The sequence below is a fragment of the Mus caroli genome, chromosome 9 (genome assembly GCF_900094665.2).
Source record: "Mus caroli chromosome 9, CAROLI_EIJ_v1.1, whole genome shotgun sequence".
In the NCBI taxonomy this organism is placed as follows: Eukaryota; Metazoa; Chordata; class Mammalia; order Rodentia; family Muridae; genus Mus; species Mus caroli.
The window spans coordinates 110,539,549-110,558,667 of record NC_034578.1 but is presented as its reverse complement, the minus strand read 5'-3'; the positions used below and the strand labels follow the sequence as shown (position 1 = coordinate 110,558,667).

The 19,119-nt window shown below is 47.4% G+C and overlaps 1 protein-coding gene across 6 annotated transcripts in view; it reads right to left on the bottom strand.

The window, feature by feature from the left end:
• Window positions 1-19,119, bottom strand: part of Osbpl10 (oxysterol binding protein like 10) — a 244,449-nt gene that overhangs the window by 121,062 nt on the left and 104,268 nt on the right. For 5 of the 6 annotated variants that reach the window (XM_021172670.2, XM_029482014.1, XM_029482013.1 and 2 more), the window contains exon 4: window positions 997-1,188. The exons of the other annotated variant lie outside the window; for it this stretch is intronic. In XM_021172670.2, coding sequence (XP_021028329.1) covers window positions 997-1,188 — 192 coding nt within the window. The remainder of the gene's footprint in view (window positions 1-996; window positions 1,189-19,119) is intronic. 6 annotated transcript variants of the gene reach the window in all.

Sequence of the window (19,119 nt, the reverse complement as noted above, 5' to 3'; positions counted from 1 at the left end):
TGTCTGTGAAGGAAGGCAAGGGCTCTACAGCCACAGCAAGGGGCAGCAAGCTGGGCCGGACAGGAGAGCTTCCCCAGCAACAGTTCTCAGCACCTGACAGAAGTTAGGCAACCAGGACCTATTCCATGCTAACACAGTCGGCTGTCCCGGGGGCTGGGAAGGGGAACAAGAACGCTAAGAATCTCATGGCTTCCTGGGGGCCTCTCATAAGAAGGCATAAAATAGCCCTGGGGCTGAGATGTATTCAGTTGGTCAAGTGCTTGCCTAGAATACAGGATGCTTTAGGTTCCATCCCCAGTCCTGCATAAAACTGAGCATGGCCCTATCTCCCTGTAATCTAAGCATTTCAAGGCAGAGGCAGGAAGACAGACCAGAAGTTCAAGGTCATTCTCAGCTAATATGATAAGTCTGTGGCTGGCCTGGACTATGTGAGTCCCCTGTCTCTCAAACAAAACCTAGCAAATTCTGGTGCCCCTTTCAGCGCATAGCTTCCAGGTGAGCCTCGGGACTCCCACGAGGCTGGCAACAGTGGCTTTAACGTTTATTCCCTTCTAACAACTGTGGAGAGTGAGGCTCAGAACCACTAAAGTGAAGGGGGAGGCAGGAGCTTCCTAAGGAACGAAGTCAGCATCAGGACCACCGTTCCGGAGCGTCAAACATTCCCATGATGCATTGGGGCTCTCTCCATGCGGGTCTCAGCTTAGATCTGAGCAGGAGACTTTAATCAACAATCAATGCTCCTTTTCAGCCCACTTTACCACAGGCTTCTCTGCTTTCTGAGCTAGGATGGAGGTCTCCTAATGACTTGCTTAACCTCCTTAACAGCAGCAACCATAATTATCTTCTCGTGCTGGAAGAGCGGCTGCAAGCGGGAGGCTGGGAGAGTACGTCTGCTCTATACAGAGTCAGATGGAAGAGGAGCCACCAGGGCCACAGCCACAGCCCCCAACTCCCGGGAGGTGAGTGGGCATATAACCCAGGAAGAGCAAGGCCTACCTCTCTGACTTCGTGAAGCTGGCCGGAATACTGACTCTTGGCTCTTCGGGCAGCTGCAGGCGACTTGTGACGCGTGACTGAGACAACACCGGGGGCGCCCGTACTGAGATGTCTCTGGCTACAGGGAGACGCAGAACTGGGTGTTCCATGGGGGAGCAAAGTGAGGCTTCGGCTGCGGGAGCCTGGAGTAGTCTAGAACAAGCAATAGGCGTCAAAACTCAGCAACTGGCCAGCAGAACTGACTGCAGCCTTTCACGTGTATGGGCGTGGATTCCCCCGATCTGTTCTAAAGGACGTAGGCAGGGGGCAGGTCTGACTGCATTGTGTCTAAAACCCACGAGGACCCAATTACAGAAAATGTCAGGGGTAGCGGTGGGCCCAAACCTTTAACCCCAGCACTCAGAAGGCAGAGGTGGGGCAGCTCCGTGAGTTCAAGGCTAACCTTGTCTACACAGTGACTTCCAGGATAGCCAGGGCTACATTAGTAAAAGCCTGTCTCAACAAAAAGATATGGATGATACACACACGCTGAATTACCCTTTTTATCTCTAATGTCTCCTTTCCTTCTAGACGGCCATGGAGAGCCATCTCCCAAGTGCAGAATCTCTGATTACTTCCTCTTTCTGGAAGCCCTTCCCCTCTAGGATGCTACCCCTCCATGGAACCCTCACACTGGGTTTAATGTTGTCTAGTCTGGGAAGCACCTCCCTAGCTCGCTCAGACTGTCTGCTTACCAAAGGCATTGTCTGGCTTAGAGATTCATTCTTGTTTATCTCTATATCCCAAAGCCTGGTAAACAATGACTTTAACTGCTTAATAAATGTTTCCTTTTTAAGATTTATTTATTTTATGTATATGAGTACACTGTAGCTGTACAGATGGTTGTGAGCCATCATGTGGTGGCTGGGAATTGAACTCAGGATCTCTGCTTGCTCCGGCCCTACTCACTCCGGCCCAAAGATTTATTTATTTATTATATGAAAGTACACTGTAGCTGTCTTCAGACACACCAGAAGAGGGCATCAGATCTCATTACTGATGGTTGTGAGCCACCATGTGGTTGCTGGGATTTGAACTCAGGACCTTCAGAAGAGCAGTCAGTGCTCTTAACCGCTGAGCCATCAGCTATATGAACAGCTGAACTACTCTGCTTCACGTGTTAGCCAAGTGCTTGCTTACATTTCACCCTACAGTCCTTACACTCTACTACTATAGTACTATGGGTGTAGTTTGAATATCCAAAAATACAATAATTTGAATACTAATGGAATTCAAATTACGAATCGGTAGTAAAGATGGTGTTTCACTTTAATGTAGATGAACTTGGCAGTCAGCGTGAAGAGCAAACCTGGACTCCTCTCTCAGAGGGAAGACTCCAAATCAAATCAAAGAGGTTTAGACGGAAGAACAGGGTGCCCACACAGAAGAAGACACGCAGGCAAGGCCGAATGCCCTGAAACCCAAATGCTATGAAAGAAATGTCCTGGTAAACGTGGCTACCTAAAATGTAAAAAGCAGCCACAATCACCACCTATAAAGCCAAGGGGAAAGAACTGGGGGGGAAAAGGAAAGCTATAAAGTATCATTAAATGAGCCAAGATACAAAGAAGCGAGTTCACAAAACAGAACAACAAATGACTCTTAAACTGTATCAAATAGGCCCCACTGCGTGCACCAGAAAATGATAAACCCAAAACAAAGTTTAAAAGGCAGGCTTCAGCCATCATCTTGGCAAGCATCCCAAGGGCTGAGTACACAGGCATCAATGGAGCCTGAGTATGGCAGGTCTGCTCCCAGCATCCTTGCTGAGCTGCTGCAATCCCTGGAACTGGTCCTCTCCAGTCAGACCCGCACGCAGGCAGAACGGAGGATCCTCAATTAATGACTGCAGCAGTATATTTCAGGGTGGAGGCTGTTAACAGCCTCTGTGTCTGTCAGTGTGAGGCAGGTTACAGAATGAAATACTACTGAGCCGGAAGAGAATACTGAGAAAGACCTCTAGCCATTGACCCTGGGAAAACCCTGTGAGCTGTATAGTTAATTGTAAGAAGCAAGACGCAGCAGCTTGTGTAGCGTGCTGAGCTCTTGTGAACGTTCAGGAATCACTTTCACTATTATTCAAAAGCGTTCCTTTTAAAACCCAGAAAAAAAATTTTTTTAAAGATACGCACACTAATCAAGTGGAGCCTTACGTACTGAGAGCAAGACGTGATGGGGGGAGCAATGAGGGAAGGAAGTTTGGTACTCCACAGCTTTCTCTATTTCATTTCGAACTGGGGGAAGGGACTGCCTGTCTGCAAATTATTAATTCCATGTGACATTTACATTCTTGCATCATTTAGCCTGAAAAAAAGAAAAAAAGGCTTGTAGGTGACATGCCAGACCCTGTGGTACAATTATCAACTAAATCCCTACTATGTGCTTAGCAGTATCCCTACTGGGGAAGGTCAATGAGAGACACAAGGCTGCTGGTGTTAGAAGACATGCAGACAGGGACTGGAGAGATGCATCAGTGGCTAAAAGCCCTTGCTGCTCTTCTAGAGGATCCCAGTCTGGGTTGTAGCGTCCACTCACACCTGCCTGTAACTTCAGCTCCAGGGGATCCAATGCCCTATTCTGGCCTCCATGAGCATCTGCATGCTTGCGGCATATATTCATACAGACACATGAACATACACATGCATAAAAATGAATCTTAATGGAAAAAACACAATAGATCGCAACATTCACATGTACACTTTAAGAACAATGCAGTTATGGGGCAGGGGGTTGAGGGTAGGCTGGCAATGTGGCTCGGTTGGCAGAGTGTTTGCCTAGCATGCACAAAGTCCTGGGTTTGAGCCCCCACACCGCAGGTACCAGGTATGGAGTACATGTACAATGCCAGCACTTAAACGGTACAAGCAGGAAGATCAGAAGTTTAGGGTCACCCTCACCTACATAGAAAGTTCACACCCAGCCTAAGCTACATAAGACTGCCTCAAAAGAAAAGTATATAACAAGATTTATATGTCTAATTTGAGAATATAGGTAGGAAATGTCAAAGAACTAAAGACAAGCTGATCTTATAAATAGATGTCCCGAGATGGAGGCAAAATCTAAGCGTGTCAGAAAGCTTACTATACAAGCACGAGAGCCTGAGTTCAGCTCCTTACCACACACGAGTCTGGGTAGAGTTGTGTGTGCCTGTGGCCCCAGCACTGCAGGGAAGAGCTAGGATGACTGCTAGGACTTGCTGGCCAGTCAGGCTACCCAAAAAAGATCGAGGTCTGGGTTCTGAAGGGATTGAGTCACAATGTTAAAGCAGGAAGTCCAGGTGCTTCTCTGTCCATGGCATACATACGGGTGCACAAACACAGGTGCATATAAGCACAAAGGTGTACACACACAGAGGTGCATACACAAAGGTATACACATATACACACACAAGAGTGCATACACACGGGCTGACGAGATGGCTCAGTGGGTAAGAGCACTGTCTACTCTTCTGAAGGTCCTGAGTTCAAATCCCAGCAACCACATGGTAGCTCACAACCACCCGTAATGAGATCTGACGCCCTCTTCTGGTGTGTATGAAGACAGCTACAGTGTATTTATTTATAATGATAACTCTTTGGGCTAAAGCAAGCAGGGACTGAGCAAGTGGGGACCGACCAGAATGAACAGAGGTTCTAAATACAATTCAAAACAACCACATGAAGGTTCACAACTATCTGTGCAGCTATAATGTACTTATATACATAAAATAAATAAATAAATCTTTTTTTAAAATATGAAATTATGGGCTGGAGAGATGGCTCAGCAGTTAAGAGCACTGACTGCTCTTCCAGAGGTCCTGAGTTCAATTCCCAGCAACCACATGGTGGCTCACAACCATCTGTAATGGGATCTGATGCCCTCTTCTGGAGTATCTGAAGACAGGGACAGTGTACTCATCATATATATAAAATAAATAAAATCTTAAAAATAAAGAGTGCATACACACACAAAGGTGTACACACAGAGGTACATACACATAGGTATACACATACATACAAACAAGAGTGCATACACACAGGTACACACAGGTGCACACACATTGAGGTACATACACACAAATACTGCTTGTGGACGTTGTACATCGTGGTGCGCACTAGGCTCCGCACCACGATGTACAACGTCCACAAGCAGTACGAACAAACAAGAGTGCATACACACAGGTACACACAGGTGCACACACAAGGGTACACACACATAGAGGTACATATATACATACAAACAAGAGTGCATACACACAGGTACACACAGGTGCACACACATTGAGGTACATACACACAAACAAGAGTGCATACACACAGGTACACACAGGTGCACACATATTGAGGTACATACACACAAACAGGAGTGCATACACACACACACACACAAAACAACAACAATGTCCTAATCTGAGGGCGCTGTAGCTTGAACTTGAAGGGACAACAGCAAGGAGACAGAGCACAGGTTGATCTTGACCGGAAGGCTGACCTCAGGCCTAGGAAGCAGGCACTTTGTAAATGAACAAGAGAATGGGGAGTGGGGTGGAAGCCGGGGTAGAAAATACAATTCTAGGTTGCTCTGAAATGCTGAAGGAGTTGGGGAAGGTCTCTGGTATGCCCAGAACCAGGAGAACACAGAAGTTGGAGCCTGTGACTGGCCTTGAAGCTGCCGCATGTGCGAGCAACTGGCAATGGAGGTGTAAAATCTAGGCCTCTCCGTCCATCTTGTCCTTTGGAGTGTGGAGGAGGGAAGAGGCGTGCTCCCTGATCCTGTGATGGGGTAAATTTGCTCAAGAATTACGGAGTCTGAAGAAAGACACTGGCTGTTTGGAAGGCTTACTCTAGACCAACAAAAGGCCGCCTCCCCCGGGCCGGGAAGCCAGGAAGCCAGGTTTCATTTCTCCAGCTCTGCTTCCTCCGAGCCATATGACCTTGGGAGAGGTATTTAAGCATTTTCATTAAGCATCAATTTCCTGATCTTTAAAAGAGGACTAATAATATTGACCCTTAAAAGCCCCAGTGAAGATGAAGCCCGTACCGTGCCTATGAAGCACTTAGCGCAGACCTGACGAGCGGGGCCTCATTTCTTTACGTGATTTAAGACTCCATCAGTGAAGAGAGTATTGATTTGTTTTTTTAAATGTTAAGAAGTTGCTTAGTACAAAAGTTAGCAGCCACTAGCTTTCTTACTTTCTGTGAAATCAAAGTGGTGCTGAAACCCAAAATATACTTTAATGTTTACACGGCCAACTATGAGATATCAAAACTATACAATATACACACACAGGCATGAGCAAATGAAACACATATATACACCACTAGTGGTCTTTCAAGGCAGGGACTCACCTAGCCCAGGCTGGCCTCAAACTCACTATGTAGCTAAGTACTACTTTGAATTTCTGACCCTCTCCTTCCTGAGTGCTGGGACCGCAGGCATATGCCACCACGCCCGGGGTGTGTTGTCCGAGACTTGGTCAGGCCTTCCTTCATTCATGCTAGGCAGATGCTCTACCAACTGATCTTCATCCCCACCCCTATTTTGCTAAATTTTGAGTAGAAATGAAGACCCAGCAAAAATCAGGGAGTCCATCACCTGAGAAGCTCAAGAATTCAAGGTCAGAAGAGATGGTGGCTCAGTGGTTAAGAGCACTTGCTCTTACAGAGGATTTAGGTTCAGTTCCCAGTCCAGGCACGGTGATTCACAATTGTAACTTCAGCTCTATGGGATCCAGTGCCCTCTTCTGATCTCCATGAACAAGCACCAAACACACACGTGATACACATATGCATAGCATTTCATAACATGTATACACACATTATGTGTGTGTGCACGCACATGTGTGTATATATACATAAATGTATATCTATATACATATGTATGTGTGTATGTATGTATATATGTATGTGTGTATATATATATATATATTTTTTTTTAAATAAGAGTCAAGGACAGTCCAGGTTATATAGAGATCCTGCCTCAAAAATGTATCTTGATCATAATGAACCACGAGAACCATTACCTTCTACCCCAACCTTTTTATTTGAAAAAAAAAAAGAAGCAGCCAGCTACATGGTTCACAGCACCTTTTCCACAGCAGAATCAACATAACCATACTATATATACCCAGGAGGCCAAATCCTTCCCCTGTGGATGGCTAACCATAGTTAGTTAGTTAACAGCTGTCATTTAAATCCACAGGCGGTGAATTTGAAGTGGGCATCATGGAGGGGGGGGGACACAACACCAAAAACAAACACCTCCTCCTTTTGCGTTAACTATGAGATCCTCATAGTTACACACACACTAGGGCTTCCTGTAAGGGTACACGTGAGCAAGAGTCTCAGTGGATAAATCTTACGGAAGACAGAAGGGGGAAGAGTATGTGTGGCAGGGGAGCAAGCGAATTACAGCCACTACAAATGAACAAGCTTTTAAAATCAAATATTAACAGTCTGGGGAACAACATGGCAGGGGTTTGTTCCAAATATTTACTTCAACAATGGCGACTAGAAATGCCAAGAAAACCATCTGGAAAATTCTGAGTTGAGAGTGATGGCTCCCTAGAAGGATCGTCCTGCCATTAGAGGTTTGCAGGCTCCCTGCATCCATGCCCCCAGTAACAAACATGCCTTCCTGATACAAGGGGAAGGATGAAAGATGGTAGGGACAGGCAAGGGGAAGAGCTGGTGGCTTAGAGCCGTCCTCTGCATAGCTGCGCATCTCCTCCATTCGTGACTGGCTCCTGATCTAGAGTTGCAAAGGGGATGCTCTCAAGCACCTGCTCTTTCTCTTTCCCTCACACACACCAGCAAAGCTGGCAGAGACAGAGGGAATGCTGGGAAGGGAAAGGAATTGATATCACATCAATATAAAAGGATTCAAGCCTTGGGGTGGAAGTGCCCTGTGGTGGGAATGTTGACTGTCATCTTGGCAGGATCTAGAACCCTCTAGAAGAAAGAAGTCTGTGAGAGAGTCACAGCAATGAGAAAGTAACCAATTATCCCATCTGGGAAAGCTGAGATCACAGCACCAGATCATAGCCTGAGGCTGCTCAGTGACCCTTTCTAAAAGTCATTTAAGACCAGGAGAGGTGGAGGGAAGCAGGGACGAGCCACAATCCCAGTGACAAACCCAGGCTCCATCCCAGTGATGGCTGACACCTATTGAGAGGGGTGGGGGCAGGTAGGGACTGAAGTAGGGGGGTTTACAGAAGAGGAAGGGAGCCAGGAGGTAGAGGGGGAAGGGAGAAGGTAATGGAAGGATTAATGTAGTCAATATATTATGAACACGCATGGAAACGTCATAATGAAACCCATTGTTTAGTACAATATATACTTATAAAAACATTTTTAAAAGCTATAAAACCAATGAGCCCTCAATATGGCCAGACAGGTGATGAGTTTAAAAAAGCTAAAGGCAGTCCTCTGTGTGTGAAAGAGCCAAGTAGAAAATAAAGCACAGAGCGGGGAGCCATCCACAGTGACAGTAAGAACTGTAGTATATTGGCATTAGCCCCAGACCTACAGGGGTAAAACCACCGTTTCACTGGGAAAGTCAGTCGATGAAGAGCAGAGGGTGTGGAATGGTGTATGCCTGGCAGTGAACAGGGCAGCCATGATGTGAAGATGCCAGCCCTCCCCACACCGTCCTGTGACTAGTCCAATGAAAAGTCTACTGGGATTTTTTTTTTTAATAATTCAGTGAGCTGCTTTTTATGAACAAAAGAACCAACAGTCATGAAAAGACGAGTTAACTTAGAAAAAGAGGGGAAAGGGGGAAGGGACTCACACCATCCGATGAATTCACACACGCATACATAGATACACACACACACAACTTGCACACACGCGCACACAGGCTTGCACACTCTCTAATCATTATGTTCGTGTCCCCACCCCGTTCTAATTTCCAACTGTTGCTATGCTTTGAAAACAAAAATGCAAACGCCCACTCCTCTGACAAATATCAATTTAGAGAAGAAAGGGTTTCTTTCAGCTTAAACTTCTAGATTACACTCCATCACTGAGGGAACACAGGGCAGAGCCACAGAGCAGTGTTGTCTGCTGGCTCAAGGGCTCATGCTTAGCTGGGGGGCGGGTGGGCGGGGTACGGAGTACGGGGTGCGGAGTCCGGAGGGGTACGGTTGCGGCGGGGTGCAGGGTGTGGAGTGGGGGGCACATGTTAAAGAGTTTATGGAATGGTGCCGCCCACAGTGGGCGGGGCCTCTTCTATCCCTTACCAATCAAGACAGTCCCTCACGTTCACAAGGCCCTCAACTGAGCTGCCTTTCACACGTGATTCTAGACTGTGTCAAGCTGGCAGCTTCAGCTAAGGAGGACACATCCAATTTATGCATCTAGATCCTAACTTGGGGGTGGGGGGGCCGCTGCTGGCTAGAGATGAGCTTACTCCTCGAGTTTCTCTTCGGCAAGCATGCAAGGTGGCCACAAGTCTCTGCGCCCTCCTCCCTAATGGCTGAGCCAGCCGCGCGTGCGGGAGAAAGGGAACTTTCCAATTCCATGCCTCATAGAACTTACTAAGTCTCAAGAACTGGAGCAATCAGCTCATTAGAATTAAGACAGTTTACATTTTTAGGCTGGTTTTAAAAGAAATTATTCATAAGCTTCTAAGCTATCCTTACTGGGTCACATGCTTATAGATGTCAAAGACAAAAAAGGACACACTGCGCCCCCACTCCTACCAGAAATCCTGCTTCAGGGTCTTATGGCCTCCCCTAGAGGCTGATGACTCCGTGCCCCAGGCCAGGAGCACGACAATAATTACTCCGTAGACTCAGATACAGGGAAGTGCTAGGACTGTGGTGACACCTAGCAATGATCCCTCCCAACCTCCATTTAACCACTGCCCCTGAAAACCCAACTCAGGCAACATCAATGCTTGGGACTGGAGAGATGCTCAGTGGTTGGGAATACATACTGTTCTCATAAGATACCTGGGTTCTATTCCCAATACCCAAGTGGGCAGTTCACAAGCATTTGTAACTACAGCTCCAGGGGATCTGACTCCCTCTTCTGTCCCCCTCAGGTATACACACACACATACACACACACACACACACACACAACAAGTAACACACATCCCCAGCCCTTGCACCTCTGGCCCAAGTACCTCTGGGTCTTAAATTGAAAACTACAGACCATTGCCAGGTGGGCCTGAAGAGCTGGCACCACTGTGGGATGGCAAGCCAAGCAGAACAGTGGCTTCCAGGAGGCTTTTCCTGGGGGCCACATTCAGGTGTTAAACCGTTATCTGTGTATAAGCTACGAATGTCTCCACAGCATGCGTCATCTGCACTGGGTCAGTTTCATGGCAGAAATGCGTTAGCCGTGCTCTGGAGAGGGGCCTCCAGCTCTCCTGTCTCACACCATGGACCCAGAGGTATTTGACATCAGAACAAAAGGCAAGTGTGTACCCAGGAGTCCTGCCACGAGAGACAGAGAGGTATCTAGTTTATGGTTGAGCCTCGGTCTCCCACCACAGGGTCAAACCAGCCAGAGGGAGGGAACGCCCAAGGCCGTTCCAAGGCAGATGGTTTCAAAGAGCAAATTTGATTTTCTGCAAATCAATAACTCATTGGTGACAGGAGGCACACCTGTCTGCTTAGAGATCATTATCTCCCTCCCAAATGCTCAGGCACACATTTGGAAGCTCAGAGGGACACCTCTTCTTGTGCATTAAAATCTTTTGTGATAATAAAGGAAAAAGAATATCTCACTGTGGACAATGTTCTTTTGCTGGAGCTGTGGACCGAGTCCCATGGAATCCAGGTCAGAGACCACTATGGCTAGACACTAAGCCACGATCAGGGTGTGACAGCCCAGGTGGGAAATGTGCTGATGGGCTCAGTTGGTAAAACTTGTCTTGCTGGTTTGAGGACCCGAGTTCAATTCCCAGAACCCAGGTGGCATGCCAGGCATGCCAGCCATGGTAGTGAGTGTTCATGACAAGATGGCTGGGCTCCCTGGCCAGCCAGTCTACTTGCTGAAGTTCCAGGCTGATGAGAGGCCCCTTCTCAAGCAAATATGGGAGGCACCCGAGGAAGGACATCCAGTGTTTGTTCTGTTATTGTTCTACATGCATGCACATACATGTGCACCCAGATGAATCTGCATGCTCACATACATACACACAAATCTGCCAGTGGCTCAGAGTCTCCGGACAGGAGCACTGTCCTAGCTCCATGGGGATGACCACAGGAGGCTCCAGAGACCATTTAACCCCACCTCCTAAAAATGCTATGCCATCCCCAACCTTCCATTTCTTCATAGCCACCCTCCTTCCTATTTCTTTGGAGGTTTGCTTTTGAGATATGCTCTTGCTAGGTAGCCCTGGCTGAACTTGAACTAACAGCAATTCTCCTGCCTCCACTTCCTGAGTGCTTTGGGAATTCCAGGCATATCTCACAACGCCCATCTTCCTGTTCCTGGTTCTGCTGCCCTTTTTACAGGCAGTCCATGGTTAGACTAAGTGGCTGCCTTCTGCCTGGTCTCATTCTCACTGGGTACTCCCTCACAGGGTAGGAATAAACCGGAGGCTGGCTCAATATGTTAGTTACTGGAGGAGTGGTTTCCCTCTGAGGCACAGGAGTCTGGGATTTTTAAGAATCTTAAAATCAAACACAGACTCTGCGAGAACCCACAGCTCAAAAAAATTGTTGACATACTTGGTTTATTTTCAACTCAGTTTTGATGTGAAAAGGAAAGGCTAGATTCCTGTGCAGGTCTCTCCATCCCACCTCTAGAACTTGAGACATACCTGACATGACCTGACCCTCTGTGTTCCAGTCAGCAAACTGGTGGATCTGGCACATCAAGGGGCTACCACAAGGGTGTTGGGTATTCAGAACTGGCCACGGGCACGGACTGAATCTCTCTGTGTGGTGTGTGCATGGAAGGGGCCACCCAAGGCTTCCCCAGACCTTCCACTTGCAACCCATCTCACTTAGAAATTTTGCAGGACCATGGCAGGCAAGCATACAAAACATACGTACAACTCAAACATTTGCGAATAAATCACAAAGAAATAGGCTTCAAGACGATTATGTGTTATACAAATAACTTCACCATTTATCAAGGAATAAAGTAAGTTTGCATATCAGGAGATTAGCTGAACTTATTTAACTATATAAAGAATTAAGCTTTAGCCAAATATTTGATACTGCAGGACACGGCAAGGTCTGATGGTCTGACTTTATAAGTGTTAATTCTGAGAACGTCACGTCAGTTTTTAAAAATGGAAGAAAGGTGTGGCTCAGTGGTTAAGAGCTCTGGCTGATTTTCCAGAGGAGCTGGGTCCCATTCTCAGAACCTATGAAACAGGTCACAAGTGTCTGTAAACCCAGTTCCAGGGAAACTAGCACCGTCTTCTGGCCTCCCTGGGTACCCACACACATGTGCACATGAGCACACACATATACTTAAATAAATATAAACCTTCTTCCAAAAAGTGGCATTGGCTCACATATTTTAGTATAGGGCAGCTCAGCTCTGGGTTAATGGCTAACTGCCCCTAAGCCAACATGCCTGGAGTAGCTTAGATTTTAGGCTTTCCCAGATGCTGGGATATCTGCACATACATATGGATTTAGTCCAAGCCTGAGCAGAAAATGTATTAACTCTCTCCTATACATCCTACCTTGGGTCTAGACTGAATAACTTTCTACAGTATTTTTAGTACACTGGGGTGTGTGTGAGTGAATTGCATATGTGAGAGTTGCACACATGTGTGCTTGCATGTGGAGGTCATTGCACACATGTGTGTGGAGATCTGGAGTCAATCTCAAGTGTCGTTCCTCAGGCCCTGTCTATCTTTGAGCGTTAGTGTGTGTGTGTGTTTGCTTGTTTGTTTTGCTGTTGTTGTAATCCCCAGGGATCACCTGTCTGTGTCTCTTCAGTGTGTGGGTGACAAAGGCACACCACCATGCCAGTTTCTGCAGCTTGAATTCATGCACGCTTTACAAAGCGACCCATCTCCCCAACCCAGCAAGCCTGCATTCTGGCTGCAGCGTGCAGTCGGGTGGGACATTTCCAGCTGTCCAGTTCTGTTGGCATTCAGAAAGTTTTAGATTAAGGAGTGCTTGAGACTAGATATACCTTCATCTGTCACTCTAAAGACAGCCTGGCCCACCAATGATGTGCGGGGAAAGCAGCTGGGCTTTCCCCAATCACATCAGACCTGCCCAGCCAGGGGCCCCTGAGGCAGTACGTCACTGTCACCACAGCACTCGGAAGGAGAAAATTGAACGCTTATCTCTCCCTGCATGGTGGAACAGAAGAGATTTCTCTTCATTTCTTCTTGTCCTCAGAGATGAGACTGTTGAGGACTCCAAATTATTCATGTTTTAAGGAGAATTTCATCTTGTGTTAAAATCTAATTGGATTTGTACAGCTTTCACTGGCTTGGTAGCTGTGGGTCTGTTGGATCAGCCGGCTTCAGCAGTTGTAAGAAAGTGGGTGGAGGAGCAAAGAATGTGGGGAAGCTGGGGAGATGGATCAGTCAGTAAGGTGCATAAGGTTCCAAGATAATCCCCAGAACCCACATTTTAAATACTCATAGTCATCTTCATAATAATAGTAAAATAATAGCAATAATAACAACAATAATACAAAATAAATCTAAAAGCTGGGCATGATGGTATGTGCTTGTAATCACAACACTGGGAAAACAAGTGGACCCTTGAGGCTCACCAGCCAGATAGCCTAGCCTACTTGGTAAGCTCCAGGCCAGTCAAAGAATGTGTCTTTAAAAAAATTAAAGGGAGAGGAGCTGGAGAGATGGCTCGGTGGGTAAGACGCTTACTGCTTTGAGGTGTTCAGTGTTATTTGTCAATATGCCTGTGAGGGAATTCTCTTCATTTCCTCAGTTAGGTGGGAAGAGCTGCCCACCATGGGTGGCACCATCCCCTGGCTGCCATCCTGGACTGTGGACAGTGGAGAAGGAAGCTGAGCGACACTGTGTGTACACCCCTCTCTGGCTCTTGTCTACAGATGAGACGTGAGCAGCAGCTTCAAACTCTGGAAGCCCTGATGTCCCCACCATGATGGATATGCCCTGGGACTGTGGCCCAAAATAAGCCCTTTCTCCCTTAAGTTGCTTTTGTCAGGGAAGTTTGTCACAGCAGCTGGAAAAATGGTAATACGCTATACAAGCATGAGGATCTATGTGTACATCCCAAGCCTTCAAGGAAAGAAGCCAAAAGGGCCAGCCACACACATCTGTACCCCAGCACCATGGAGGGTAGACAGGAGAAGGGGGTCCTGCCAGCTGCCAGCCTAGCTCCAGGTGCAGTGAGAGACCCTGCCTCAAGGGATATGGCAGAGAACAATGAGCAGGACACCTGATGGCCGCTGCTCTGGCTTCTGCGTGGGCATGCGTATGTGCATGTCACACAAGTACAAAAATGTCAAAAATAAATAAAAGGTGGATGATGTCTGAGGAATGACATCCAAGATTATCCTCTGGCCTCTGCACACATCCACACCACACAGTGTGCATCCTAAGCCAGACACAGACACAAAGAAATCAGGGGATGGGGATCTAGAGAGATGGCTACAGTAAAGCACCTGCCACCAAGTATTTTCAGCCTTGGTTCAATCTCCAGGACCCACATGGTCAAGAGAGAGAGCCAATTCCCAAGAGAGGTCCTCTACCACCACACAGAAACTGTACACACACACACACACACACACACACACCACACATGCACTCATACACACACACATATATACAAGAAGGTGTAGAGAGGAAGGGAAAGGGAAAAAGAAGGAGGAGGAGAGAGGAGGGAAAGGAGTAAATTAATTAATTTTAAAAATAAATCAAGAGAACAGGAATACACCTATCTTTCCAGAGCCAGGCTAAAAGAACTCATATTCTTGAGGCCTTAGGGACTGAGAGAGAGGCTTCAAGTGCTTATTCAAAAATGTGGGGGACCACAGGAATGGCTTCATCCTCTTGAGCCAAATTTGAATTCCAGGAGCCGCCTTCCAGGCAACTTCCAGGCCTTCCCAGTCCATCTGCCTCCTGCTCTCTGACCTCCAGCTGATCTACGGAAGCCAGCTGGAAGATGTGCGACAGTCCTCCGGTGGGTTCAAGTGTGAGACAGAGTAAATACCCTACGGGCAAACTTTGATCAGTGAAGCTCATAGGTGTGTGACGGCATCCGTCCATAGGTGGAGGGCTGGGTTAACGCTCTACAGCAGTGGGTCTCAACCTTCCTCACGCTGTGGTGACGCCCAACCCTCAGATAATTTTGTTGCTACTTTATAACTGTCATTTTGTACTGTTATGAATCTGATATGACGACTGTTATGTTACAGGTTGAGAACTGCTGGTCTACAAGGGTGCGAAGGATTCCCCAGGGGAGGGTCAGCTGCACTCGGCCACACCCTTCCATCTCCCTCTTCTTACAGAGAATCCTTCAGGGTTTCCTCACTCAACTGCCTGGAGTCTCACCACGGCAGGTGAACCTTCAAGCACGGGCCCTGTCTTCTGGGACATTGTGGGATAGCAGGCCCTGTGGTAACGACTCGTGCTTTCGCAGGTGACCTCTCCCAGCAGCTGAGCCTCTTCCTCTCTCTGCCACCAAGATTCATCTTTGTTGGTTCCAGATGACTCACTTTTATCCCCCCCCCCCCCAGCAAATCTTCTGAGAACTATCCCAACATACATTTTTCAGATGAAGGTTCAATACAGATATCACAAATAGAACAAAGCCTTGGAGGCTCATGATGGGGTGGTGTCTGGGACACATGTCACCTGTGGTACTGGGGACCAAACACAGGGTCTCATGCACGCTGAGGCAAGGGCTCACTCAACCGAGCATCCTTTCCCTGTCTTTACCCTATGTTTTCTGACAGGGCTTCATTACGCTGTCCAGGCTGGCCCTGAACTCACTTACGTGTAGCCTAGGTAGGTGCTGAATATTCAATCCTCCTGCCTCAGCCCCACCGAGTAGCTGGAACCCCATGTCTGTTCCACTGAGCCAGGTTAGAATCATACCTTTTGTTTTAAGATAGAGTCTCATGTAGTCCAGGCTGGCCTCGGACTTGCTATGAAGCTGACCTTCCTGTCTACATCTTCGAAGCACACAGTTTAGCAGTGTTGGGGTGGGAGAGTCAACCAAAGGCGACAGATGCTTCCTCTGGACATGTGAACAAGGGAAGGGGAGGATAAGCCCAGAGAGCTGCTGGTAGGTGGAACAGTGAAAGATTGTACCTCTGAGCAGGGACCAGAAGTCCACTGAGAAATTCTGTCTCTCCATGGTTTTTCCAAGGACTGAGTTAGGACACTGGCAACAGAGCATTAATCCCCCTCTGTCAGGAAAACAAAACAAAACAAAACAAAACAGGACCCAACCAAAGTCAACATAATGTAGAGAAGTATTTATTCTGAAGCCAACAAAATGTAGACATAGCAACTGTTAGGTCTGAAAGAGCTCTCCTAATCTGTATATTTCACCACCCAGAGAGCAAATGCAATAAAGATCTTACTCCAAAGAATTTGAAACAGAGAAATAAACAGGTGGGCACAAACCAACGCAGCATAATACCAGTCACAATATCCAAAAGGTAGAGGCCACTCAAGTGTCTATGGACCAATGAAAGGATAATACACAAAATGTGGTACATCCATTCAAGGGAATATTATGCAGCCATCAAAAATGATATTGATAAATGCTATAGGACTCTGAACCTAGTAATGTTAAACAAGACAGGCATAAAAGGCACAGGTTATAGGATTCCATTTCTACAAAGTAGACAAAATCAGTGAATCCAGAGTCAGAAAGTAGATGTGTGGTTTCCAGGGACTCCAGACAGGGGAAAAAAAAAAAAAAAAAAAAAAGGAAAGTAACCACAGTAACAGGCACTGGGCTATATGAAGGGGATGAAAGCTGCATAGAGCTAGAGAGACATAGTAGGCGCATGGCACTGTATTAAATGTCACTGAAATGTCCCATCTGGAATGGCTAATTCTGTTACTTGTATCTCATCTCATTTCAAGAAACCATGTGGGCTTATGCTGTGTGTGAGTTTGCCACGATCTGCTTGTGAGGGTCAGAGGACAACTTGCAGTTCTGTCCTTCTATGATGCGGGTCCCAAGGATCAAACCGAGGTTCTCAAGCCTGACCGCAGGTGCCCTTACCTGCTGAGATATCACACAAGGGCTTTCAAAAAATACAGGATCTCATGTAGTCCAGGCTCAGACTCACTATGAAGATGAAGGTGATCATGAACTACTGACTTTGCCTCCACCTCCAAAGATGCTGATAATACAGGTGAGCTCGCCACACCCTGCTCCAAGGATTGATTCCTTAGCCTCCTCAATTCAATAATATAAGGTGTTGAGCCGGGTGAGTCTCATGGAGAATCCTAACATGGCCTGTCTACCTACTTCTCCCATCTCTGCCCAACTCATTCTGAAGGGCTCATCTTCATCTCGCAAGGTTTATGAAGAACAACAGAGACATTTCACAGTAAGGCAAGCCATATTTCTCCTCATGTAGTCAGGAACTATATACCCAGAGCTACTGGGAAAACACGCATCCTAAACAACCAATCCAAATCCAATTGAGTAAGAGGTCCCCCAACACAATAGTCATAAGTATTTGCATAAGCTATGCCAAATTAACATGGCTGTTACAAAGATGAGACCACTATGGTCTTATGTGCAGTGGTATTATTGTTGTTTTTATTTTATGTGTATGGTGGGTGTGAGCACACACATACATGTGCACCACATATATGCAGTACACGCACAGGCCAGAAGGGAGTGTCAGATACCTTGGAACTGGAGTTACAGACTGCTGTGAGCCACCATGTGGGTGCTCGGAATTGGAACTTGGTCCTCTGTTAGAGCAGCAAGTGCTTTTAACCACTGAGCCATCTCTCCAGCCCTTACTATGACTTTTTGAAGCAGTGTCTCTCTATGTAGCCCTGCTTGTCCTGGAACTCGCTATACAGAACCAAGCTGGCCTCAAACTCACAGAGCTCCACCTACCTCTGCCTCCTGAGTGCTGGAGGTAAAGGCCTGTGGCCCCACGCCTGGATGCTCGGATTACTTTTATAATAGAAACAGGTTGAGCAGATGAGCATCAGTTCAAAGCTACCATGGACTTTCCTGTGTATTAGAAAAACTGAACCTCAAGAAACAAGCCGTCGACTCTAAAGTGCACGGGACTTGGATGAAGATTTCTCTACTGTTTTACCACACCACAGCCTCACCACACCTCACACTGCAGCCTCACCACACCACAGCCTCACCACACTGCAGCCTTACCACACCACACCGCAGCCTCACCATGTCACCACACCACAGCCTGACCACAACAGCTTCACCACACCACAGTCTGACCACACCACAGCCTCACCACACTGCAGCCTCACCACACCACAGCCTCACCACACCACACCACAGCCTTACCACACCGCAGCCTTACCACACCACACCAGAGCCTCACCACACCGCAGTCTTACCACACCACACCACAGCCTCACCACACCGCAGCCTTACCACACCACACCGCAGCCTCACCATGTCACCACACCACAGCCTGACCACAACAGCTTCGCCACACCACAGCCTCACCACACCACAGCCTCACCACACCACAGCCTCACCACAACAGCTTCACCACACCACAGCCTCACCACACCACACCACAGCCTGACCATGTCACCACACCACAGCCTGACCACAACAGCTTCACCACACCACAGCCTGACCACACCACAGCCTGACCACACCACAGCCTGACCACACCACAGCCTGACCATGTCACCACACCACAGCCTGACCACAACAGCTTCGCCACACCACAGCCTGACCACAGCACAGCCTGACCACAGCACAGCCTGACCACAGCACAGCCTCACCACACCACAGCCTCACCACACCACAGCCTCACCACAACAGCTTCACCACACCACAGCCTCACCACACCACAGCCTGACCATATCACCACACCACAATCTAACCACAACAGCTTCACCACACCACAGCCTGTCCATGTCACCACACTACAACATCACCGCTTAACCAAACAACAGCCTTTTTCAGGTTCAACTTCATTTTTTTCTTTTTCTTTT